General features: G+C 35.3%; 2 protein-coding genes across 2 annotated transcripts; both read left to right on the top strand.

Moving 5' to 3' along the window:
- Positions 1–109: 109 nt before the first annotated feature.
- LOC143598062 (uncharacterized) lies at positions 110–7,408 on the top strand (the record flags this gene model as incomplete). The annotated part of the gene is made up of 4 exons (XM_077076382.1): positions 110–257; positions 5,224–5,274; positions 6,016–6,120; positions 7,113–7,408. Coding segments are annotated over 4 exons (439 nt in total), but the record flags the coding sequence as incomplete, so codon positions are not given.
- Positions 7,409–13,585: 6,177 nt separating this feature from the next.
- Positions 13,586–14,104, top strand: LOC143598063 (uncharacterized). The gene has a single exon (XM_077076383.1). The coding sequence runs from the start codon at positions 13,586–13,588 to the stop codon at positions 14,102–14,104; it is 519 nt and encodes a 172-aa protein (XP_076932498.1).
- Positions 14,105–22,013: the final 7,909 nt, after the last annotated feature.

A 22,013-nucleotide genomic window follows, 5' to 3' on the forward strand; every position in this document is an offset into this window, starting at 1 on the left:
TCTGATAATAATTCTTGATTTTGAACAACTAGGACTAGATAAGTTACTATAATAACTGTCTACAGTTGTAATAATCTGATAATTATTAATTTAGTTTTGCTAATACCAGGTCCCGGCTTCTATCGAATCTGATCAGTGCAATAGTGGCATTTTTGGGATTTCTACCAATTTCGGTGTCAAGATTTATAGCAAGAAAATCACTGGCGAAGTCGTGGTCTGGTACTGCCATCGACGCACTTTGTACAAGCACTCTTAAGGTGAAACTACTATATTGCAAGAATTCTAATATTGGTATGTAATTATTTATAATAGGTATATCAATCAATATCAATCATGCCCAGTAAAATCCCACCGACAGCAAAGCTATAAGTAGGGTCTGGGGAGGGTGGGATGTAGGCACACCGTACCTCTATCCAAAGGAATAAAGAGGTGGCTTCCAGAGAGACCCTCGGCTCTAAGTACATGTGTATGAAGCAAAATAAAGGAAATCAAAGTTTAACAGTTATATAAAAACTACTACTAATTATAATAATATTAATAATATTAATAATAAGATCACAGTTTAACAGCTATATAAAAGCTAATAATAATTATAATAATAATAATAATATATGTAAGGGAAATACCATTATGGTATGTGACCTAAATAAGTTAAGCCCTAAGGTATTCAAATCTCTCTAAAAATCCTTAACTTTAATTCTACTTCTCCACGAATTCCTATCCTCAACCATGTCCTCGGAGAGGTTTAGGTCTATCAAATTATGCCTAATCCTCTCCTCCCAAGTCAATTTCGGTCGTCCTCTACCCCTCATCCCCTCTATAGTAATGTTTTCTACGGATCTAACAGGATTCGTCGTCTGTCTTCTCTTTACATGTCCAAACCATCTCAATCTCCACTCTCTTATCTTGTCTGCTATGTTCGCCACCCCTAATCTCTCGCGAAACACAACGTTTCTTATTCGGTCTAGCCTTGTGTGCCCACACATCCAACGTAGCATTCTCATTTCTGCTACCTCCATCTTCCGCACTTGTGCCTTCTTGATGGCCCAACAATCTGTTCCATATAGCATTGCAGGTCTAACTGCCACCCTATAGAATTTTCCCTTTAGTTTAGTCGGGAAACTCTTGTCGCACAATATACCTGTGGCTGCTTTCCATCTACACCATCCTACCTGAACTCGGTGGGTCACATCACTGTCTAGTTCCCCATCGCTCTGTACAAATGATCCTAAATACTTGAACTTCGTTACCTGCGGGACCACCTGCCCTTCAATTGTGATCTGTGCGTCTTCATTGTCGTTTATCCCACCAAAATCACAGTGGAGGTACTCCGTCTTAGATCGGCTAATCTTTAAACCTTTTGTCTCTAAGGTTGTTCGCCACTCCTCAAGCCTCATGTTTAGATCTTGTTTTTTCTCAGCAAGTAACACAATATCGTCTGCGAACATCATGCATCACGGGAGAGTCCCCTGAATCGACTTTGACAACTCATCCAAGACTACTGCAAAAAGAAACGGGCTCAACGCTGACCCCTGGTGAAGACCTACCTGTACAGGAAAGAAATCAGTATCCCCCACTGGCGCACAGACACTTGTTTCACTCCTGGTATACATATCCATAATTATCTCTATGTATTTCCTTGGCACTCTTCTACCCTCCAAGCACTCCCAGAGCACCTGTCGTGGCACACTGTCGTAGGCCTTTTCTAGGTCAATAAATACCATATGTAGATCACGCTTCTTCTCCCTATACTTTTCCATTAATCTTCTTATAAGGTGTATTGCCTCTGTGGTGGAACGCCCCGGCATGAAGCCAAATTGGTTGACCGTAACCTGAGTTTCTCGTCTAAGTCTAACCTCAATCACTCTTTCCCATAGCTTCATAGTATGACTTAGTAGTTTGATTCCTCGGTAGTTACCACAACATTGGGCGTCTCCTTTGTTCTTATAGATAGGAACTACAACGCTGCTCCTCCACTGGTCTGGCATCTTACCTGATTTGAGAATACTATTTAACAGAGTAGTTAACCACATGACTCCTTCCTCCCCCAGACACTTCCACACCTCGATGGGTATGTTGTCTGGGCCAACCGCCTTAGACCTTCCCATCCTCCTAAGTGCATCCTTCACCTCTTCTCGTGTGATCCGTCGGCAGTAGCAGTTATTCGATTGTTGTCGTTGAAAGTTTGTGTTGTCATGTTCTTCTTGGTAAGCTCTCCCATTGTTAAAAAGATTGTGGAAGTAGGTTTGCCATCTTAGCTTGATGTCCTGCTCCTTGACCAGTACATGCCCATCTGTATCCTTTATGAACTTCACCGGTCCTAGATCTTGCCTTCTACGCTCCCTGGCTTTGGCAATCTTAAACATAGCATGTTCCCCCTCTTTTGTTTCTAGACTTTCATACATCCGTTTAAAGGCCGCCTTCTTTGCTTCCGCCACTGCCTTCTTCGCCTCTATCTTGGCCGTTTTGTAGTTGTCCCTCAAATCCACTCGCTCCTCCTCATTCGTGCACCTCATTAGCTCCCTAAAACATCCTTGTTTGTCCCTTATCTTGTCTTGCATTGCGTCATTCCACCACCAAGACTCCTTATGCCCACTTGTCTTTCCAGTTGTGACCCCGAGAGTCTCCTTTGCTACTTGGATGATCTTTGTCTCCATAGCTTCCCATATATGAGTTGAGTCCCCATTTAGTCGAGCCCGCGTATGCAGTATGAGTTTATCCTTAAACAGTAGGATATTTTCGTCCTTCAAATTTCCCCATCGAATTCTCGGTGTACCTTTCTTCTGTCGAACAGTCAGCTTATTTCTGAAGGTTATATCTGTCACTAGTAGTCGATGTTGAGTCACAACTGCCTCCCCAGGTATGACTTTGCAGTCCTTCCACCAACGTCGGTCTCCTTGCCTCATCAAAAGGTAGTCAATTTGCGTGTCGCGTCCGCCACTGCTAAAAGTGATTAAATGAGAATCTTGTTTCCTAAAATAAGAATTTATAATACCTAGGTCATGTGCCACCGCAAACTCTAGAAGATCTGTTCCGGTCTCATTCCTATCACCAAAACCGAAACCCCCATGTACGGCTTGAAAACCATCGTTAGCCTTACCAATGTGTCCATTAAAATCACCTCCTATGCAAATCCTCTCCCCCCTAGGTATGCCCCCTACCACTGCGTCTAGGCAATCCCAAAATTCTCTCTTTTCCTGATCCCCTAGGCCTACATGAGGCGCGTAGGTGGAGACTACTGCCACAACTTCCTCTCCTAGTACTAATTTCAACACCATAATCCTGTCATTATGTCTTATCACCTCCACCACCCTAGTGTGTATTTCCTTAGCCACTAGAAACCCCACTCCATTCCTAGCTCCATCAGACCCCGAGTACCACAACTTATACCCATTACACTCAGCCCCTCTATGTCCTTTCCACTTAGTCTCCTGGAGGCATGCTATATGAACCCTACGTCTTTTAAGCACATCTACCAATTCTAGCAACTTACCATTTAATGTTCCTATATTCCAAGAAGCCAAACGCAATATACGCTCTCTATCTTTACTCTTTCCTACACCCCTCGTTTCAGGACATGGTCTCAAGTAATAGTCATGGTTCCTACGCTCTATGGTTGCAACTAATCACACAAACACAAGCAATAGAGCACCAAATCAATAATAATAATAATAATAATAGTAACAAAAACTAATAATAATAATAATAGTGTGTAGCAATAACAATAATAGTCAAGAGATCTTAAAATGAAAATAAACTCCAAAGATCCGGCTCACGTATGTTCTAATGATAATAATAATAATAATAATAATAATAATACTAATAATAATAATAGTGAGAAAGGAACGAGTATACCGTGAAGATGATGAAGGCAAATACAGCGAAACAACGGGTCAAAAAGGTGACTGGAAACTGTTGGAATAAGAAACAGGTGCAGCTAGTGGCCGGAGACGGATTCCGGCAGGGGCTGGAGGTGGAAGAAGGCGAAGACGACGACAAGGACAGGATAGGTAGGTATCCCCGTTACTGGAGCAGGATGGCTATCACAACGGTTCCGGGGTGAGTCTTCACTTGCCGGAAAAAGGAGCAGATCTGGATATCTCCCTCGGCGCGTGACGGCGGTTCGGCGGCAAGTGGCGGCGCGTCCGACGTCAGTTGGGCCCGAAATTTTCAGGGTATATAGATTGAAGGATTCCGAGAAAGATGGCGTGGGTGGTGAGATGCAACGGTGAGCCGAAAAAGGATTTTGTGACTCGGCAGAACTCAAATATATATAATAGGGTTTGGTAGTGCTACTGTAGGTGATTGGGAGAATCACGTGTTATAATAGGTATATTGGTCTTTATTAATCTCAACTATCTCCTTTTGGTCGTTGTCGGTCTCAACTAATGAATTGGCTGCTGACTGTCCCAACTTTTAACATATTTGTTCCCCAACAGTTCACGACTAACGGAATCCTAACACCGTTAGTTGCAGGTCGCCGGAAAAACGTTTTTTGTCGGAAAAGCCACATTTTGTTTCCAGAACACACCACCCGAACACCGTCACCACCACCAATTGACTTACCACCAACCAACCACCACCACTTGAGCACCACCAACCGATTCTGACGATGGATCTAGGGTTCCGGCGACCTTAATAATTGGTGCTTTTACTAGAAAAAAGTTCCTATAGGTTCGATACAAAGTTACAAAGATGTTTGGGACAAAAATGTTGAGTTTTCCGGAAAAAAACGTGAGTGTTTCGGCCAAAAATGTTTTTCCAGCGACCTACAACTAACGGCGTTAGGATTTTGTTAGTTGCGGACCGTTGGGAACAAATACGTTAAAAGTTGGGACTGTCAGCAGCCAACTTGTTAGTTGTGACCGACAGCGACCAAAAGACTATAGTTGGGATTAATAAAAACCAATATACCTTTATAATAAGACTTTGAAACTTGTTGCAACAACTATAATAAGTATGTGACATATAAGTACCACTTTATATATTTAGTGTTGATTATTTATTATCTTCAAACATGTACATAATTATGCATCCAAATTAAGAATAATTGTGTCAGTTGGTATGGGTCCTATTTTCCTCTTGTTCAAGTGGTCCATTTAGTCCTTTGTGTCTTCATTTTCAAAAGTTAATATCCACAAAATGCAATGTTTTTTTATTTATATTTTTTAACAATGATATAATTAATTGTTCTTATGTTAACTATTGTTTATCTTGTTTCAGTATCATACGATGCGCAATGTGCTTTATATGGCCATGACCGAGTTTGAAGAGGTATGCAATCCCGAGCTTATAAACACATATTCGACTTTTACAAATAAAAGAAAAGGATGAATTGCACTCTAAGATTGTTTGTTAAACATTATTATTATTAGGTATATTGGTTTTTATGAATCCCAACTATCGTCTTTTGGTCGGTACCGGTCCCAACTAACGAATTGGCTGTTGACAGTCCCAACTTTTAATGTATTTATTTCTAACGGTCCGCGACTAACAGAATTCTAACTTCGTTAGTTTCAAGTCGTAGGAAAAACATTTTTAGCCAGAAAACTCAATTTTCCCCCCGAAAACTCAACATTTTCGTCCCAAACATCTTGGTAACTTTGTATCGGACCTTTAGGAACCTTTTTCTAGTAAAGGCCTAAATTATTGAGGTTGCCAGAAACCCTAGAACCATCGTCGGAATCGGTTGATGGTGCTCAAGTGGTGGTAGTTGGTTGGCGGTGAATCAATTGGTGGTGGTTGTGGTGCTCAGGTGGTGTTTTCCGGCAACAGGTTTGACTTTTCCGCCCAAAAACGTTTTTCCGACGATCTGAAACTAACGGTGTTGGGATTCTATTAGTCGCGGACCATTAGGAACAAATACGTTAAAAGTTGGGACCGTCAGTAGCCAATTCATTAGTTGAGGCCTGCAGTGATCAAAAGACAATAGTTGGGATTAATAAAAACTGATATACCTTATTATTATTATTATTATTATTATTATTTTATTTATTTATTACTTTTTTTATATAGCTTGTAAAGGTACCAGATTGGGAATTCATGAGAACAAAGAGAAATAGGATTGCATTCTTGTATGGTGATGATGATCATTGGGCCCCATTGTACATGCATGATGAGGTAAACCATTTATGTCATTGGCATGCATAAATCATAATCTTTGTTTTTAATAGTTTGTATTTTTTCAAGATATTTGTTTGGGCTAATTGCATAAAAATGTAACAAAGTTTTTCTTCTAAAAAGGTACAAACTTCAAATTATTTATGTTTAAATGACCAATTTTGGTTACACATAACTACCCAAAGTAGTAAAAGTTGAAATTTGGTTACCTTGAATCTATTCAGTTAAAAGTTGGTTACTCAAAATGAAGAAAATATAAAGGGTATATTTGTGGGTTAATATATTTATAAACAAATATATGTTTTTATTTTTAACGAAAAAGTCCCTCAACTTGTAAAATATGCACGAAAAGTTCTATAGTGATTATATATGAAATAACTTGTCTAAACTCTAAATTGCACACGCTTGTGATTTTTTTTCTTACTTGTTAACTATTAAGAGCCTTCCCAACCCATTCCCTACCCTATATCCATATATATCATATAATTACACTAAAAATCACTGTTTTTCTCTCTTGTTTAATTAAATAATACTTTTTATACATTTATCATTATTTTTTCTCTTTCCTCCACTCACAACCACTTTTAGAAAATATTAAAAATTATACGGTATGAACACTAAATCCCTAAATTTAACTTTTCCCTATAACATTTTCTCTCTTCTCTACTCACAACCACTCATAACCATACCATATAATTTACAAACTCCCCTCACATATTTTAAGGGAATGGGCTGTGAATGCTCTAAGTTGGTCAAAACTTGAAAACGTTACATGCAAAATCTTTGTAAAAAAAGTTTGTAAAACATCTTTTGACCAATTTAAAGTTAATAAATCCTTATTCTTTATTTTTTAAACTACATAGGTTTTTGTTTAATAGCCAAAAATTAGTTTAGTGACTTTTTATATACTTTTTATAGTTAAACAACTTTCATATATAGAAATTAGGTCGAATGACTTTTTTTTTTCTAACCTTTTAATTTAAACATACTAGGTGGTGAAAGAGGTGCCAGACGCCGTGGTGGAAGTAGAAAGAGAGGGTCACACACACTCGTTCTGCTGCACCGAGGCTGGTTCGGTGTGGGTGGCTCGTCACGTTGCAACCTTGATCAACAAAACTGTAGCTTGACAGGGTCCATGGTTCAATCTTTGTAGGACCAATAACGTGAACCTTGTGAATAAATGTGTGTACCTTCCTTATTAATTGTAAAAATCAATGCAAAGGTGTGTATGTAGTGTGTACTCTATCATCTATATGTTCATTCTATCATAATTATGCCCAATTTTGCACCCTTGATAGGTATCATGACAATCCCATTTTCATCATTAACCTATTGATGGTTAAATGCTTGAAATACTTGTACCGTATGCATAACATGTTGTACCCCTAGAATATGAAATAGATTATTGTAGTGAATCTTTATTTTTAGTTGTTTGACATAACACTTTAGGGTGTGTTTGGCATTAGAGGTGCACAAACCGGTTTAAAATTCAAAACCTGTGTGGGTTGAAGCCGGTTCGGTTTGGTCAATAAAAGTTAAAACCGGTTTATGATCGGTTTCGATTCAGGTTGAAACCGGTTTCCTGATCAAGTTACTATCGGTTTCGGTTCGGGTTTTGATCTATTTATGTTTGGGTTTTCACCGGTTTCGGTTTGGTTAACCAGTTTGGAACCGAAACCGATTCCAAACCTACAGTTTCAATCGGTTCCAAATCGGTTTTTATACAGTCCGTTTTAAACCGGTTCGGTTTTCGGGTCGGTTTGGTTAACCGGTTTATTTGCCCACCTGTATTTGGCATTGTGTTCAGAAAGTGGTTATGTGATTTGGAATTTATCAAATTTTAGTTGTTAAGATAGAATGTTAGCTTCACTAATGCTTAATATGTAGTTAGTTTTAGTGATCTACAAGAGGTTTAAATCTTTTTTTATCATAGGTTATTATGCGACATGAAAGACGATAAGATAATCTCTAATAAACGCTCATGAGATGACGTGGAGCCATATATTGGAAGGGAGAGCCCATGGGCAGGGATAGTATGAAGGACACCATTGAAAATGGTCTGTGGCAAGAAAGGGGGTGGGGGTGGATGACTGTGAAGAGGATGGGAGACGGTGTTTTTGTTTTCTCAACGACGAATTTCTGTTATCTACGGGACTTGAACTAAAGACTTCTCAACCCCTTCTCTGTTGGAGGGGAGAGCCCATGGGGGTGAGAGCCAAGCCGGCTTAGAGCATGTGCGGACTAGACAATCATACAAGGCCCATCAAGATTTGAGGCCCATAAGTTTTTAATGTCTTTGAATATATTTTATATATTATATGAGTTTTTAACTTCTTTTAATATATTTTGAGGCTCACTTTTATATCTCGTGTAAGGCCTACAAGGACCACCGAACTTTTGGAGACGGCCCTTGTGAGGGCCAATGTGAAGGGCGCCATTGAACAAGGTTTGTGACATGAAAGACGGTGTTTGGGGGGGGGGGGTGCGGGATGTTTATGGGTAAGGACGAACCTTATGGATGGCCGTGGTACTATGGTAGTGAGTTGGCACGTGATGTAATTAACAACTGGACAACTATGAGGCCTTGGGATGCATCCAACATAGGCCAAAACCAATTAAAATCTAATCCTAATTGATTAATTTTGATTTTTTAATGCATCATGCTACTCATTAATCAATTTTTGCCTCATAGGCACCGCTCCAACTTATAATATTCTGCCTCCCAGCGTGTCACGTCGCCTTACTGCCATTGGCACCCGCCGTCGTTTCATGTGGTGGTACAAAAATTTTATGTATCCGTTTGTGTGTGTTAATGGTTCCAAGACATAAAAAATATGGGGCAATGTATCATTTTGACTACCTTATGGTTTATATGAAACACGAGAGATGATAGAATATTCAACAACTCCAACACGGACGGGTAAAAGATCTTGGGTGAAAACCAAAGGCAAATTTGCTACCTTGGATTTGAAAGATTGGAGTCCTTTAAACATAATTTTAACTTGTCCACGGCCTCGCTCCCTGCCGGTGTTATGTTTTTTATATATTTAATTTATCTTTTCCGTTTGATTTATTTATATATATTTTTGAAATAATGGAGTTGTGATCGTTTTCGTGGGGTCTTGAGTGTTTGCTTTTATTGATTCATATTTTGGAAGATATTAAGTTTTGAGACTGAACAAAAAATAAATGTTGGGGAGTTAATGCATATTTACACTATTTCCATAGAGGGTCATGATGCCCATTTTTTTACAGTCTGCAAGGTGGATGTAATGTTTGTCATGTCTTTCAAATAGCCTTTAGTTTCAATTACTGACCTCAAACTTTGTCAATGGACTCTAATGTAGAGTACAAGTCCTGATGCGTGTGATACTTTATTATGGCAATTATGAGGTAAACATAACTTAAGAAATGTCACATTAATATATAGCAAACTTTACACTTTGTCATTATGTGAATGCGGTCATTGAAGATCAAGTAAAGACTGCTGTTTCGAATTTAGTAATCTAATTCCGTGAGTTACTCCCTTTGTTTTATTTCGAAAGACATTTGACGCAATGACAAAAAAATCTCTCCTAAAGGGTTATAACACTTGCCATCTCCTTTATCCAAGTTCAAATCCCCTTAATTTACAGTGACGCTACACATATTTTAGAGCGCGCACATGTGCAAATTGACTCACTATCGGTCCTCAGAGAGGAGTGAGTGGCATCATTGCCTTGTTTGGATCTTTCACAAATCATCAAAGTTTATATTTTTAAACTCGATCTATTTATGTAGTTACGGGTGAGCTATTAGAATATTCAGCTACGAGCAATGTTGTAAAACTCGCTAGGCGGCCAACCCCCTTGTAGGGAGTACTCGGAGTACTCGGCTTGTACTCGGACATGATAAATATAACATAAAATAATTATTGGATATTATATATATGTTAAGGCAAGCATAATTTACATCAAAATAAGCATAATTCATATGAATAAAAACTATAATTCAAAAAAATCATGTTTTGTTGTTATTTTTAATTTTTTACTAAAAAAAAAATTTGGTGGCCGAATTGACCTTGGAGGCCGAGTAATCCCGAGTACTCCGACTTTTGACCGAGTTGGTCCTTGGCGATTAATGGTTGCCGAGTTGGGAAAAGACGCCAAGATTGATGTCCGAGGACCTTGGAATCGTCAATTCCAAGGTCTTAGAATCCGACTTTTACAACACTGGCTACGAGTATTAAACTATTGCAATGTTGTTATCTAAGTGACCACTGTCCATTATTACAGACACAAAGAGTTATGGCAGTCGACGCGAGTTAATGTGACATTTTCTTATAAATCCTTTTGTTAGACATCGTTAGAAACACACTGAAAGTTTAGATTCTTATTACAATTAGAATTGTTTAACACATGTTTTTATGAATTTTATATTAATTATTTGTCGTCTATGGGATTTGAACCATCATAATTTAGAAAGACACTATTTATCTGACACCTTCATGCCATTAGGCCAAAGGGCCTTTGTAAATAACGTTAAGCATCTTAAGTCTATATATTTTTAGTAATTATTCTTTTTTGCTTTTTATTCTAAATAGCTATTATTAGTATATATAAACATTACACAAGTATAAACTAAGAAAATAACAATAAATTAGACAATGTGTAGTGGTAAAACGTGACATTTGTAACATGTGACGTCTTAGTCAGCAATTAGATGTTTCTAAAAGGTAGTTTAGTGGTAAAAGACCTCGTAACCCCCTTTCAATCGTTACACAATTATAACTTTTTTAATTTTTTAATATAAATAAAAATATAAATTAAAAGGAAAAAAATCATAATTGACCAACTCCCCCCACCACTGTTGTGTACAAAACGTTGGGACACCCAAAACGCCCCGGGGTGATATTTTGGGTGTTTTGGGGCATTTTAATTTTTTAATATAAATAAAAAGAAAAAAAATCATAATTGACCAACTCCCCCCACCACTGTTGTGTACAAAACGCCCCGGGGTGATATTCCGGGTGTTTTGGGCATTTTGCAAGTGGGGAAACGCTCACTACGAATAGTCTTAGAAAGTTAAAACTAAAGTAATAAAACTACAATAAACTTGCAGGCTTACTTACAAATATACATTATAAACTTTTACATCAAATTATTTAATTAATGTTTTGATATACACATTGAAGATGATCTTAAAAAATCATGCATAGTATGTACAACCTAATATGTGACATGCTACTCAAATATGAGATTCTAACATAAGATAATGTTAATACTTCTGACAATTTTTTAACATTACAACCATGACCTAAAACTCACATCGATGAGCACAAAATTAGTTTTTGTTAATTTAAATAAACTTGACCTAAAACTTACATCAATGAATACAAAATTAACTTTTTATTAATTAATGTAAATAAAAATTGAACGATAGTAAAAGCCCAAATAATATTTCACAGGTTTCAAGCATTATCAAAATATTATATTTACACACAACTTATTAATTTAATAAAGTAGTAAAAACTAAAAATCGACAAAAATAAATATGATTTTATTTAAAGGCCGGAGACAATAAATGGAGTGTTGAAATTGATGTTATCCGGTGGGATATCGGATCCATTGGAGTTAAACCAGGCGGGTTATATGGGTTTTTTTTTTTCTATAATTTATAGATCATGTATTTTTTAATTAGTTAATGCATATATAACTTTTTAATTAATTCCCAGTTTGATCAAATCATCTACTGTCATGCCAGCTTCCAAACTCTTCCAATTATACCTTAACATTATTTTATTTTCTTTTTTTGGCAGCATCCACAAATCTACAATATTATATACCATTTATTCAATTTCCATAAAAAAAAATCATAATTAAAATATCAATTCAGGCCAGAAGCATTTCCCTACAAATTTATTTTTTCTATATTTATCTGACCATTTTAATCATTTAAACTAAAACCATGCACTTATTTGGTTCAAACTCACAATTTCACATAAAGAAAATATAGATTTAAAATACATTTATTGTCTGGAATATCTCTTAATATATTTAAAAAATAAAATAACAGTTTAAAAGTAAAATTTACTTTAAGGCTGAGGGGTGTGGGGGCGCGAGAGGGGGCGCGAGTGGGGGCTCCAGCCAATAATATTGTGATGTGTGGCAGAGAGAGAAACTTGATAAGATGGGTGTTGGTTGTGGTGCTCGCGCCCTTGGCCCTGGTGTGGAGGGGCGCGAGAGGGGGCGCGAGCGGCTTTTTTTTTTATTTTTTTATAAATGTATTAAAAAACGTATTATTAAAACAACTCATAAAAAATTTTTTTTATGGTATGGAATATATAAACGTATTATTAATTACTCCTCTTTTATTCACCCATCTAATCATTCTTTTTTTATTTATTTATTTATGGTATGGAATATATAAATTAATTAATTAAAATTATTATCTTTCTGGTGCTTTGGATTCTTGGTGTTCACTGTGCATTAATGAAGAAAATGGCTACCATACATATGTACAATACCGTTTTATTAACTCCAACCTGCATCAATGGTGACACAGATCCATCTTCACGCATTCCCAGGCCAACTTTACGCCCATTTTCTCCCGCTACCCCTCTTGCGCCTGCCTCTTTTTCCGCGCTCGCGCCCCTCTCGCGCCTCGGTGGTGTGGTGCTCGCGCCCCGGGGCGCGAGCGGATGGGCTCACGCGCCCCCTGTCGCGCTCCACACCCCTCAGCCTAACTGATGACTGCCTAACTGGTGAGGTGGGTCTTCTATATTTAATGTGTTTTAAGTTAGGAGTATACTTTAAACTATTAATTAAAGAATATTTAAATACACACCCTTACTTCCAAAATACCCAAAAGTATATTTGGTTTTTACGTTATCCATTTTTATTCTTTAAACTTTAAAACTTAAAACAATTATACATAAATATTTATTACTTTTTTATCGACGTTTGAAACTATCCAAATACCAGAATAAACCTTTATGAGACGTGATATTAAACCTAATATTATGAAAAACATCGTTAAATCAGGTTTTAACGATTACCGTCTATGCCATTGAACCAAAATATCAACTACATACATAAATATTTATTACTTATTTAAATACCAAAGGTATGTATATTATTTCACTCAAATTTAAATAATAAACATATATCACATGTATCCAAGTTTTTTCAACCTTATATGGTATTATTTCTCAAATATTTTTAAATTTATAAGGAAAAAAAGTATAATATTTTCTATTAGTAGGAAAGGGTTATATTCTGTCAACCATAGTGATTGGACTGTCACGGAACCTTAACCTAAAGTACTGTGACGTTAGCTCATACTTGTTGCTAAAAAATGCAAATATTATATTATATTATATTATTATTATATTATTTTTGTTTATTTGTTTACATTTATTATAGTTTTTAAAGGCAAATGTGAATCTTATATAAGAGATTGCCATTTTATAAAAACAAGTAACACAATGCCAACAATCAACAAGAAGATCTTACTCAACACCACCGAGGTCGATGTCGGCTGCGGTGGCGGCTGCCGGAGAATAAAACTCTCCAAAATCTTCCACCCAAAACCTAACAAATACAAATACCACCACCACCACCACCAGCAGTCATCCACTTCCACCTCATGGGACACCACACCCTCCACCACAACCACCACCACATTCTCACCGGAATATTCCGCCGGAGATGACCCGGAAGTGAGAAGCTTGAGAGCCGTTCAAGGGTTTGGAAGAATCGGTGGCAATAGTCTGGCGGTGGAGAAAGATTCCGATGATCCGTACGTGGATTTTAAGGATTCAATGTTGCAAATGATAATGGAGAAGAATATATATGGAAGAGATGATTTGAGAGAGTTGTTAAACTGTTTTTTGCAGTTGAACTCTCCTTATTATCATGGGATTATTATTAGGGCTTTCACTGAAATTTGGAACAATGTTTTGTCTTCCAAACTCATGCATGGGGACCAATCCATGTGCATGTGATGTTTGGTTTGGTTAGGCTATTTGATTAACTAATTTAAGGTTTTAAGGTAATTTAGGTTTGTGATGTTATTAGCACTTGAAAAATTGGGCTTGTTTTTGTGTTTGTATTTTGATTTTAAGTGAAGTAGTACTATTATAAGGGAATTAGTTGTAGGATGTATTTAATATTTCAAGTGCTAATAACATCATTTATGATATTAAGTGTAATATTTTAGTTTGTCTTCGTGTAATGAAATGATGTTATAATATGTAACTTGAATTATGCATATTTAAGTAATGTGATGTAAATTGGTACTTGTTTGTCTGTGGTTTACTAAATGTTTGTTAGTTTGTGTGTAGTTAAGAATATTGTAATAGAAAAACAAGTAATTAATATGTTATATATACATATATATAGTTTATTTATATTATGAATATATATTAAAATGTATATATAGATAAAACAATGGAATAACAAAATTAAATGGTTGATAAGTTACTCTATTAGACATAGGGATTGAAATCCTTGCAAGTGTAAGGTTTGGAAGATTTTAAGATGGAAAAATTAAAAAAGAAAAAAAAATGGACATAGGGATTGAAACAACAAGAATATATGAGCTTAATTAGCTTGTTTCGTTTGAAATTTATTTCCATCTGTTTTGAATCGGCTTTATGAAACCTTATGATTGAATAGAACTTGAGCCCAAATAAGATAAAATTCTAGAGTTTTCTTGTAAGGTTATCTAACGACTCTTGTCTAATAACTTCTGCTTATCCCTTTAAAATTTCATTTCGACTCATGAATCTTAACTAACGAGTAAAGTTTTGAGATCACGCTTCAACAACATACATTTGTACAATTGATCAATAGTATTACGAGTCCAGTTTCAAATTACACTTTAATTAGCACCATACACTTGTAAATAGCCTTCAGTAATCTGTAATCACAAACGTTGCATGATATATAGAAAATTAAACAAACAAAACCACTTATATATCTTCAAAAAGAAAAGAAAAGAAAATAAGTGGATTGTGTTTTGGTCAAACGTCAAAGATTCACAACATAGGGTTTGGAGAGGCAAAAGTTGTCTTTAAGTGGGTAAAACCATTGGGATTTGAAAGTTTTCAATAATATATAAACAAGTGCAACTCAGTGTGGTTTAATGCAAATTTAATGACAAAATTAAATAATACTCATAGGATTCAACGTAATAAACATAAATAAATACATATTTTATTTTTTGTTTTTAACCGCGTTTGAAACTCTTACCAAATAACATTAATATCTAAATGAGTTTTTTTAGACGGGATATCAACCGTTTATACTGATGTACCGATTGTTTAATATTATGTATTAAAATGGTCATGTTCTAATATTAATGCCAGCTTCTTTCATGTAGATTGTATCGTGTCAAAAGAAATTGATGATGCACTTAAATTATAACATTGAATTAAGCTGTCAGTGAAATGAATATTCATACACTTGCTTTGAAATTTGTTTTTGGGTAGGTGCATTTACGTTCTTATGTTTAATTGTAACGAACTCAAGTTTGTATATAGGCATGAGTTAATGTAAATAAACTAATCTTAGAAAATAAAAGTGAATATTATTATATTCAACTTCTATGTAGATTATACTTCTATATATCAATGTATGTTATGAAATTGGTACATAAGTACATTATAGCAGCCGTGAGTCACCTAAACTTGTGGGAGTTCAAAGCACGTATCCAACATTTGAAATGGTATCGCTAGACCAAATACCTTTTGATAGAACACTTTTTATTTGATATTTAGGTTATGTTTGTTTTTTGCTTAAAATGTCTGCAATGGCCGCAGACATAAAACTCTGAAAACAATCTGTTTTGTGTTTTAAAAAAGACCTGAAAATTGTTTTTATGGTCTTGAAAAATAAGCTAATATCCAACTTCTTCAAGCTTCTTCACATCCTATCAACACCCACTGTCTACCACTACCACCCACTCTCGCCGCCGCCACCACTGTCCACCACCAGCACCCATCACCCATCGTCCACCACCACCATCACCGTCCATCACCACCACCACCACCATCCACCGGCAGCCTCCACCACCACCACCGTCTACCATCACACCACCACCCACCATTCTCCACCACCACCGTTCACCACCTACCACCACCGTCTACCACCAATCGTCCACCACCACTAGCGTCCACCGTCGCCACCACCGTCCACTATCACTATCACCGCTCACCACCACCCACTACCACAGTTCGTACACCACCACTAATTATTTTATCAGTCTACAGATCGACGCCAAAAAACAAACAGTCTTTTTCTTTCAGACTATAGATGTTTGGTCCGTATATTTTTCTACAAATGTTTGAAGATGTGATTCGCATAACTTAATCTGTATATTTGTGTATATGTGTTTGGTTTGTGTGGATCTATTAAGTTGTGTTCATAATTTAATAATGTTGAAGCCCGGACTCTTTAATATTTGAAAATCTGAAAAGCGTGGACGGTGACAAGAAGAGTAAAATTAATAATTAAGCCCCCATGGGGATATATATGGATAACTTAATTGATCATAGGTCAAACTGTTCACCTTTGTAATCATGAACTCGTATGCTGCCAATGCACACTTCCCTCCAACTCCATCATTCACTCTCTCTCTCTCTCTCTCTCTCTCAATTTTTTTTCTCTTCGAAATAGCATTACGTTGAGAACCGAGATACCTTGTTTATAACATTCAAAACAGTCAATACAAATGTATTATGTAACTCTCAACATATTATAGTTAGTTGTTTTAAGCTACTAGGTGAGGAAAGATAAATATATAGGAATGATATTATAAATTAACATATATATATATTAATATTTTTGGAACGGCAACATACAATCGCACATCCCTTCTAAAATCTACAAAATACTCATTTTATGAGACTCAAACGCGCATTACTTTAGAAAAGAAAACTTGAAATATGCATGAGGTATGTGTGTGTAGTGGGGTGGCATTCCCAGCGACAAAGGCATGGAACATGCACCCCCCCCCCCCCCCGGGGCGATACGTGGGGCGACAAGTGTGTGTGTGTGGGGGGGGGGATATTTGTCGCCTGGTGATGATCGGAAATAATAATAAAATAATAATGTGACCATTAATAGCCATTCACGTGTGAAAATCGCCTATACAACACCATTATACCTCTAAAACAAAAATTACCCATTTGTGATTAGGTGCCACCCATCACTTATTCTTCAATTTGTAGCTCGCCATTACACATAGCCTAAGTCCAGAGAGGTGTTAGTTTTGGTTTTTGCCATGTGATTCCATGAGAGAGAGATGGAGGGGTCATGGTCATGTGATTCCAAGAGCTCACAATGAGTTTTTGTCGGTAAGTGTTTGGGATTGCTTATTTTCATCAACTTATAACTTATTAACTTTTTAAAAAGTAATAAGGTGTTTGGAATTGCTTATATTGTGAGAGAAAAAGTTCTATGAGTTACACTTTTGTAACTTATTAACTTAATAAAAAGTTATAAGGAGTTAAAATAAGGAATCCCAAACACCTCTAAGTCTAAAGAGGTGTTAGTTTTGGTTTTTGCCACTAATTTCATTCATTGTTTAGAAAAAGAGATGATGCCTGTTTGTTTTTCATAATTATTATTCTTGTGAGTAAAGTATATATTACAGAAAAAGCAACCTACCGCATGTATTTTGATTTTTCGTTTATACGTTTTACTTTCAAAACACCAATTTTAGATTTACTTTTATTTTTCCGTAATACAATTAATCTCTCATTTGAAGGGTATATTAGCGTATAGCCATTTCGAACGGCTAGATTTAGAAAACAATAAAAAGATCTAACGGTTCGGACAGTTAACCGGTTTTTAACTACAATAAAAAAAACGATTTTTGATTAATCACATAGAAACCATTTTGACGCTAAAGAAATATGAAGTGGTTAGGAACTGTTAGGTTGTATCGGGTTGAAACCGATTTTTCTTCTATTGAGTAAAAACCCAAACTAGTTTCAATTCAAAAAACTGGTATTTTACGCAATGCACACCTCTATCAACAACGTAGATTGGTGGTTGTGTCCTCATAACCTCAACAATAGACTTTTCAAACAAAAACTCTTCTTTCTCTCTCCTTCCCACGTACTTTTCTTTTTTTTCACCCTACTTTTCCTCTCGTAGAGGTAGTCTAATGGTGCACCCTTGCACTCGTACCTTGGCCTAATTTCCAGTGACGTTTTTTTGCTTGCTAGTTATCTTCCCTTCGGTGACGGATCCTGCACACTGAAATTGCGTGTGTGTGGGGGAGGGGGGGGGGGGGGGTTGAATATTTCAATTGAGGGCTAAAACTTGAACATTTAAAGTAAATGAGCTATCTTTATATGTAAACTTGGCTATATTATACTTCTAACTTAAAAAATGGAAAAGCCCGTAGCACCCACCCACTCACCCACCCACCCAAGTTACACTATATGTTACGCCCTTGCTTTCGTCTCAACCTTCTCCTTCATATTGGTGTTTGTGAATATCTACGAACATACACTTTAAATATACTAGTTATTTGCTAAGACCTAAAGTTTGGGCATGTTTAAGCCCGAGATTAAGAACTGTGAATGTTAATAATAACTTGTTAAGCACATAAGCTCATTTAGTTAGTTAATCACGTTCATTTAACTATATACACATATGCAACTTATCATTCATTTCATAACAAGAAATCAAAACAAAAATTTACTTTCGTTTTGTTTAATACCTCGTTTATTAAGTTAAGTCATATCATATTCGGATTATCATACGATTCCAATTTACAGTTTGACATGTATATATACTTTAACGTCTTATACATATTAGCCGAATATGTCACATTTTTTTGTGCTAAACATCTTCCTTTATCATTTCTTTATAAGACAGAAATTATAAAGTAATATACATGTTGGTTGAAGCATTAAAGATCATATACTCGTTTGATATTTTGAAACTAAGGTTTGTTTCTTGGTACCTTCCTAATAATCATGCCATGTGAAATTAGCTTGTGCACGTGCTTCTGTGGTCTTAAGTCATGTGTTTCCTAATATGGCATGAGTGGTTCGGTTCCTTTCTTCATGACTAAACAAAGCATAATCATGAATTTGGTCAATGGGTTCGACTAAACCTCGTCCAATGTGAGGTTATTAAAAGCTTAAGATGTTTTTCTGTTAATATATTGAGTCACTTTTAACTTTTAACTAACAAAAAAGTTAATCTTACTATACTAATAAAAGAACATACTGGCTGCCACATGTCAGTCTCATATTTATTCTTGACCATTTTTTCCCTCATAAATTCTAATCTCCAATCTCCTTAATTCTAGATATTTATGGTAATTATATTAATGTTTGACAATTTAAGATTGTTATTTATTTTAAGAAACTATTAAAAAGCAAAATCAAATATAAATGATTTTAAAATTTTACATATCATACACCAGTTGAATAAAATAATATTTGAGAACTACTACCAATAGTCAAACAAAAAACTTAATTAAATTAATAAAAACTCCATCTACTGTATTTAATTATACGTATATATAAAGTAATAAGGATAATTAACTGAGTAGAAATATCCATAAACAAGAAAAAAGTTTATATTCTTCATTTTTTTATATTTACATTCTGTTTACAAATATATAAAATACTTTATTATAGAAGAAAATTTTCTAATTTTTGTTCTAAAATGAGCTTAAAATTATATTGAAAATAAGAGATTTTTTGAAGCCCACTAATTTCTTTTTTGTCAATAAATTTACATTTTCGACTAAGTAAAAAAAAATAAAGAAACTCAGCTAAATAAAAAAGATAACAAAATTTCCTATAATTATCAGGTAATTTGAATATCATTTTGAACGAGGAAGAAGATTTGTAACTTAATAATGGAACTAATTTATTAAACAAAAAAAAATATCTTGATGATTAATTTAATTTGTTGTCGTTAAATAAGGTGGCGAGCGTTTTTGTAGGCTTGCTTAAATTAAATTTGTAAATCAATCAAAATAAATTTATAAATCATGCATAAAATTTGAATTCATATCAAAATTATCTACCAATCAATATTAGTTAACTTCAATCAATGATTTCATCCCTAATTCAATGCAAATTTGTTCATCTTCACAAATAAGTTAATACAAAAATTTTATGCAAAAGATTTTCTCGAATTTATAAATTTTATATTTTAAACTTCTTATCTATATATTAGACTTATCTTTTACCTTTAATTAGTGTTGTTTCTTTCTTTCAAATGATTATTGATTTTAAAATTTGAAAAATCCCGTGTATTACTCGGGTTCTAAAACTAGTATATTTATAAAATATAAAGTAAGTTCATGGCCGCACCTTGGGTCAACATAAAATTGACCATGCCGATATTTAATATTTTCCATTAAAAGAATACATTTGAATCGTTAAGACGTAAATATGTTTGATTCATTTAAATTACATCTCATAATGGTTTATGTAACCTCTTAATATTCAAGTAAGATTTAGAAATATGCTAGCAGCTTATTTATAGGCTAACTCTTCATCGGTCACAAACATGTTGGTAGGCAAGCACAAGGTTGCTAAGCAGTCCCTATCATGTTTCTAAAACATAATAAATGAAAAATAATGTATAAGTTGATCTAAGAGGCTTTTATAGCTAGGTTAGAGCAAGTGGCTTGTAGCCAAATGATATCAGTGTGTAGATAATGTGGATTTTTCCTCAAACGATGAGGGTTCAAGTCTGATTGTGGATAATGTGTGCGAGTTTTTTCTTCCAAAAAATAAAATAAAATTACTTGACTTAGAGAAATGGTGAGTATAAACTAAAACACTTACACTATTAAACAAATGAGTATCATTGACGACCTTATATTGATAGTCACATTTCTTATGCAAATATGTAACCATTGATAGAATCCGAAGGGAACCCTTGGGAAAAAATAAAACATTTTAAAAACTGGCGTTTGATTTTTAGAGTTTGTCGATTTGGTGGGAGAGCTCCACCAACAGTGATTCCTCGTTAATTCATCAGCAATACGGGATTGGATTTCTGATAAAATCCCTCCCTATTCTTTTAAGACAAATCTCGTTGAGGAGTCTATTACCGATAGGATTTTCATCATAATTCTATCAATTTCATATTCTATATATATAGCAAATCGATTAATGCTTTGACATTTCACCATCGGTTGTCTCAGTTTTCTGAAAATGACAACCTAGATGTAATATTTATAGTCGATCATTTTTTAGGTGTTGCTTGTGAAATGAGTTATAATCGGGGCATAGATCTTGTGGGACCAGATGTGTTTTCCAACATATTTCCAATTTCTTGTAGGCACACATACAAAAAAAGGTAATAAAATCAGGTGTGCCCCACAATTTTTGACCGAGAAATATTTCTCGGGTGCTCCTCTTCTCGGTCACTTCTCATGGGGGGGGGAGGGTTCGTGACTTCTCTTCCACTACGGATAGTCTTAATAAAAAAGGGGTTCGAAAACCGTCCAAATTGTATTATAAGGTTTTTTAAGTATATTATAACGTCTTTAATATTTAAGGTAAGTTGGGCCAGACCGATACCTATCCGTTTGGGTTTATCAGCCAGCAATGAGCCAATGAATAATCCATATAAAATGTACTTGGGGCCAGGCCATTACAGCATAACTTATAAGAACTGGGCTTTTTAGAAAGTTAGAAACTATATAAAATTATACTTTTAAAACAATCTGGAAACTTACGGGTTTACGGGTTAAAACATGAACTTAAAAATCGTGTCAAAATCGTGTCATACACTTGAAACATAACATGACCTGCTTCGTTAATCATGTTCTTTGCTTCGACGTGAAACTACTACTCCGTTTATGCTAAACTCAAACAAGTGAATGCTATGATATTATCATATACTCCATGTAGAGGTGCACAG

The sequence above is a fragment of the Bidens hawaiensis genome, unplaced genomic scaffold, assembly GCF_021521415.1.
Source record: "Bidens hawaiensis isolate Kalapana, Puna unplaced genomic scaffold, B.hawaiensis_p1.1 tig00049600_1, whole genome shotgun sequence".
NCBI classification, from domain to species: Eukaryota; Viridiplantae; Streptophyta; class Magnoliopsida; order Asterales; family Asteraceae; genus Bidens; species Bidens hawaiensis.

Excerpts from the sequence above, each read along its gene's own strand:
- LOC143598063 (XM_077076383.1), top strand. The coding sequence starts at position 13,586 with ATGCCAACAATCAACAAGAAGATCTTACTCAACACCACCGAGGTCGAT.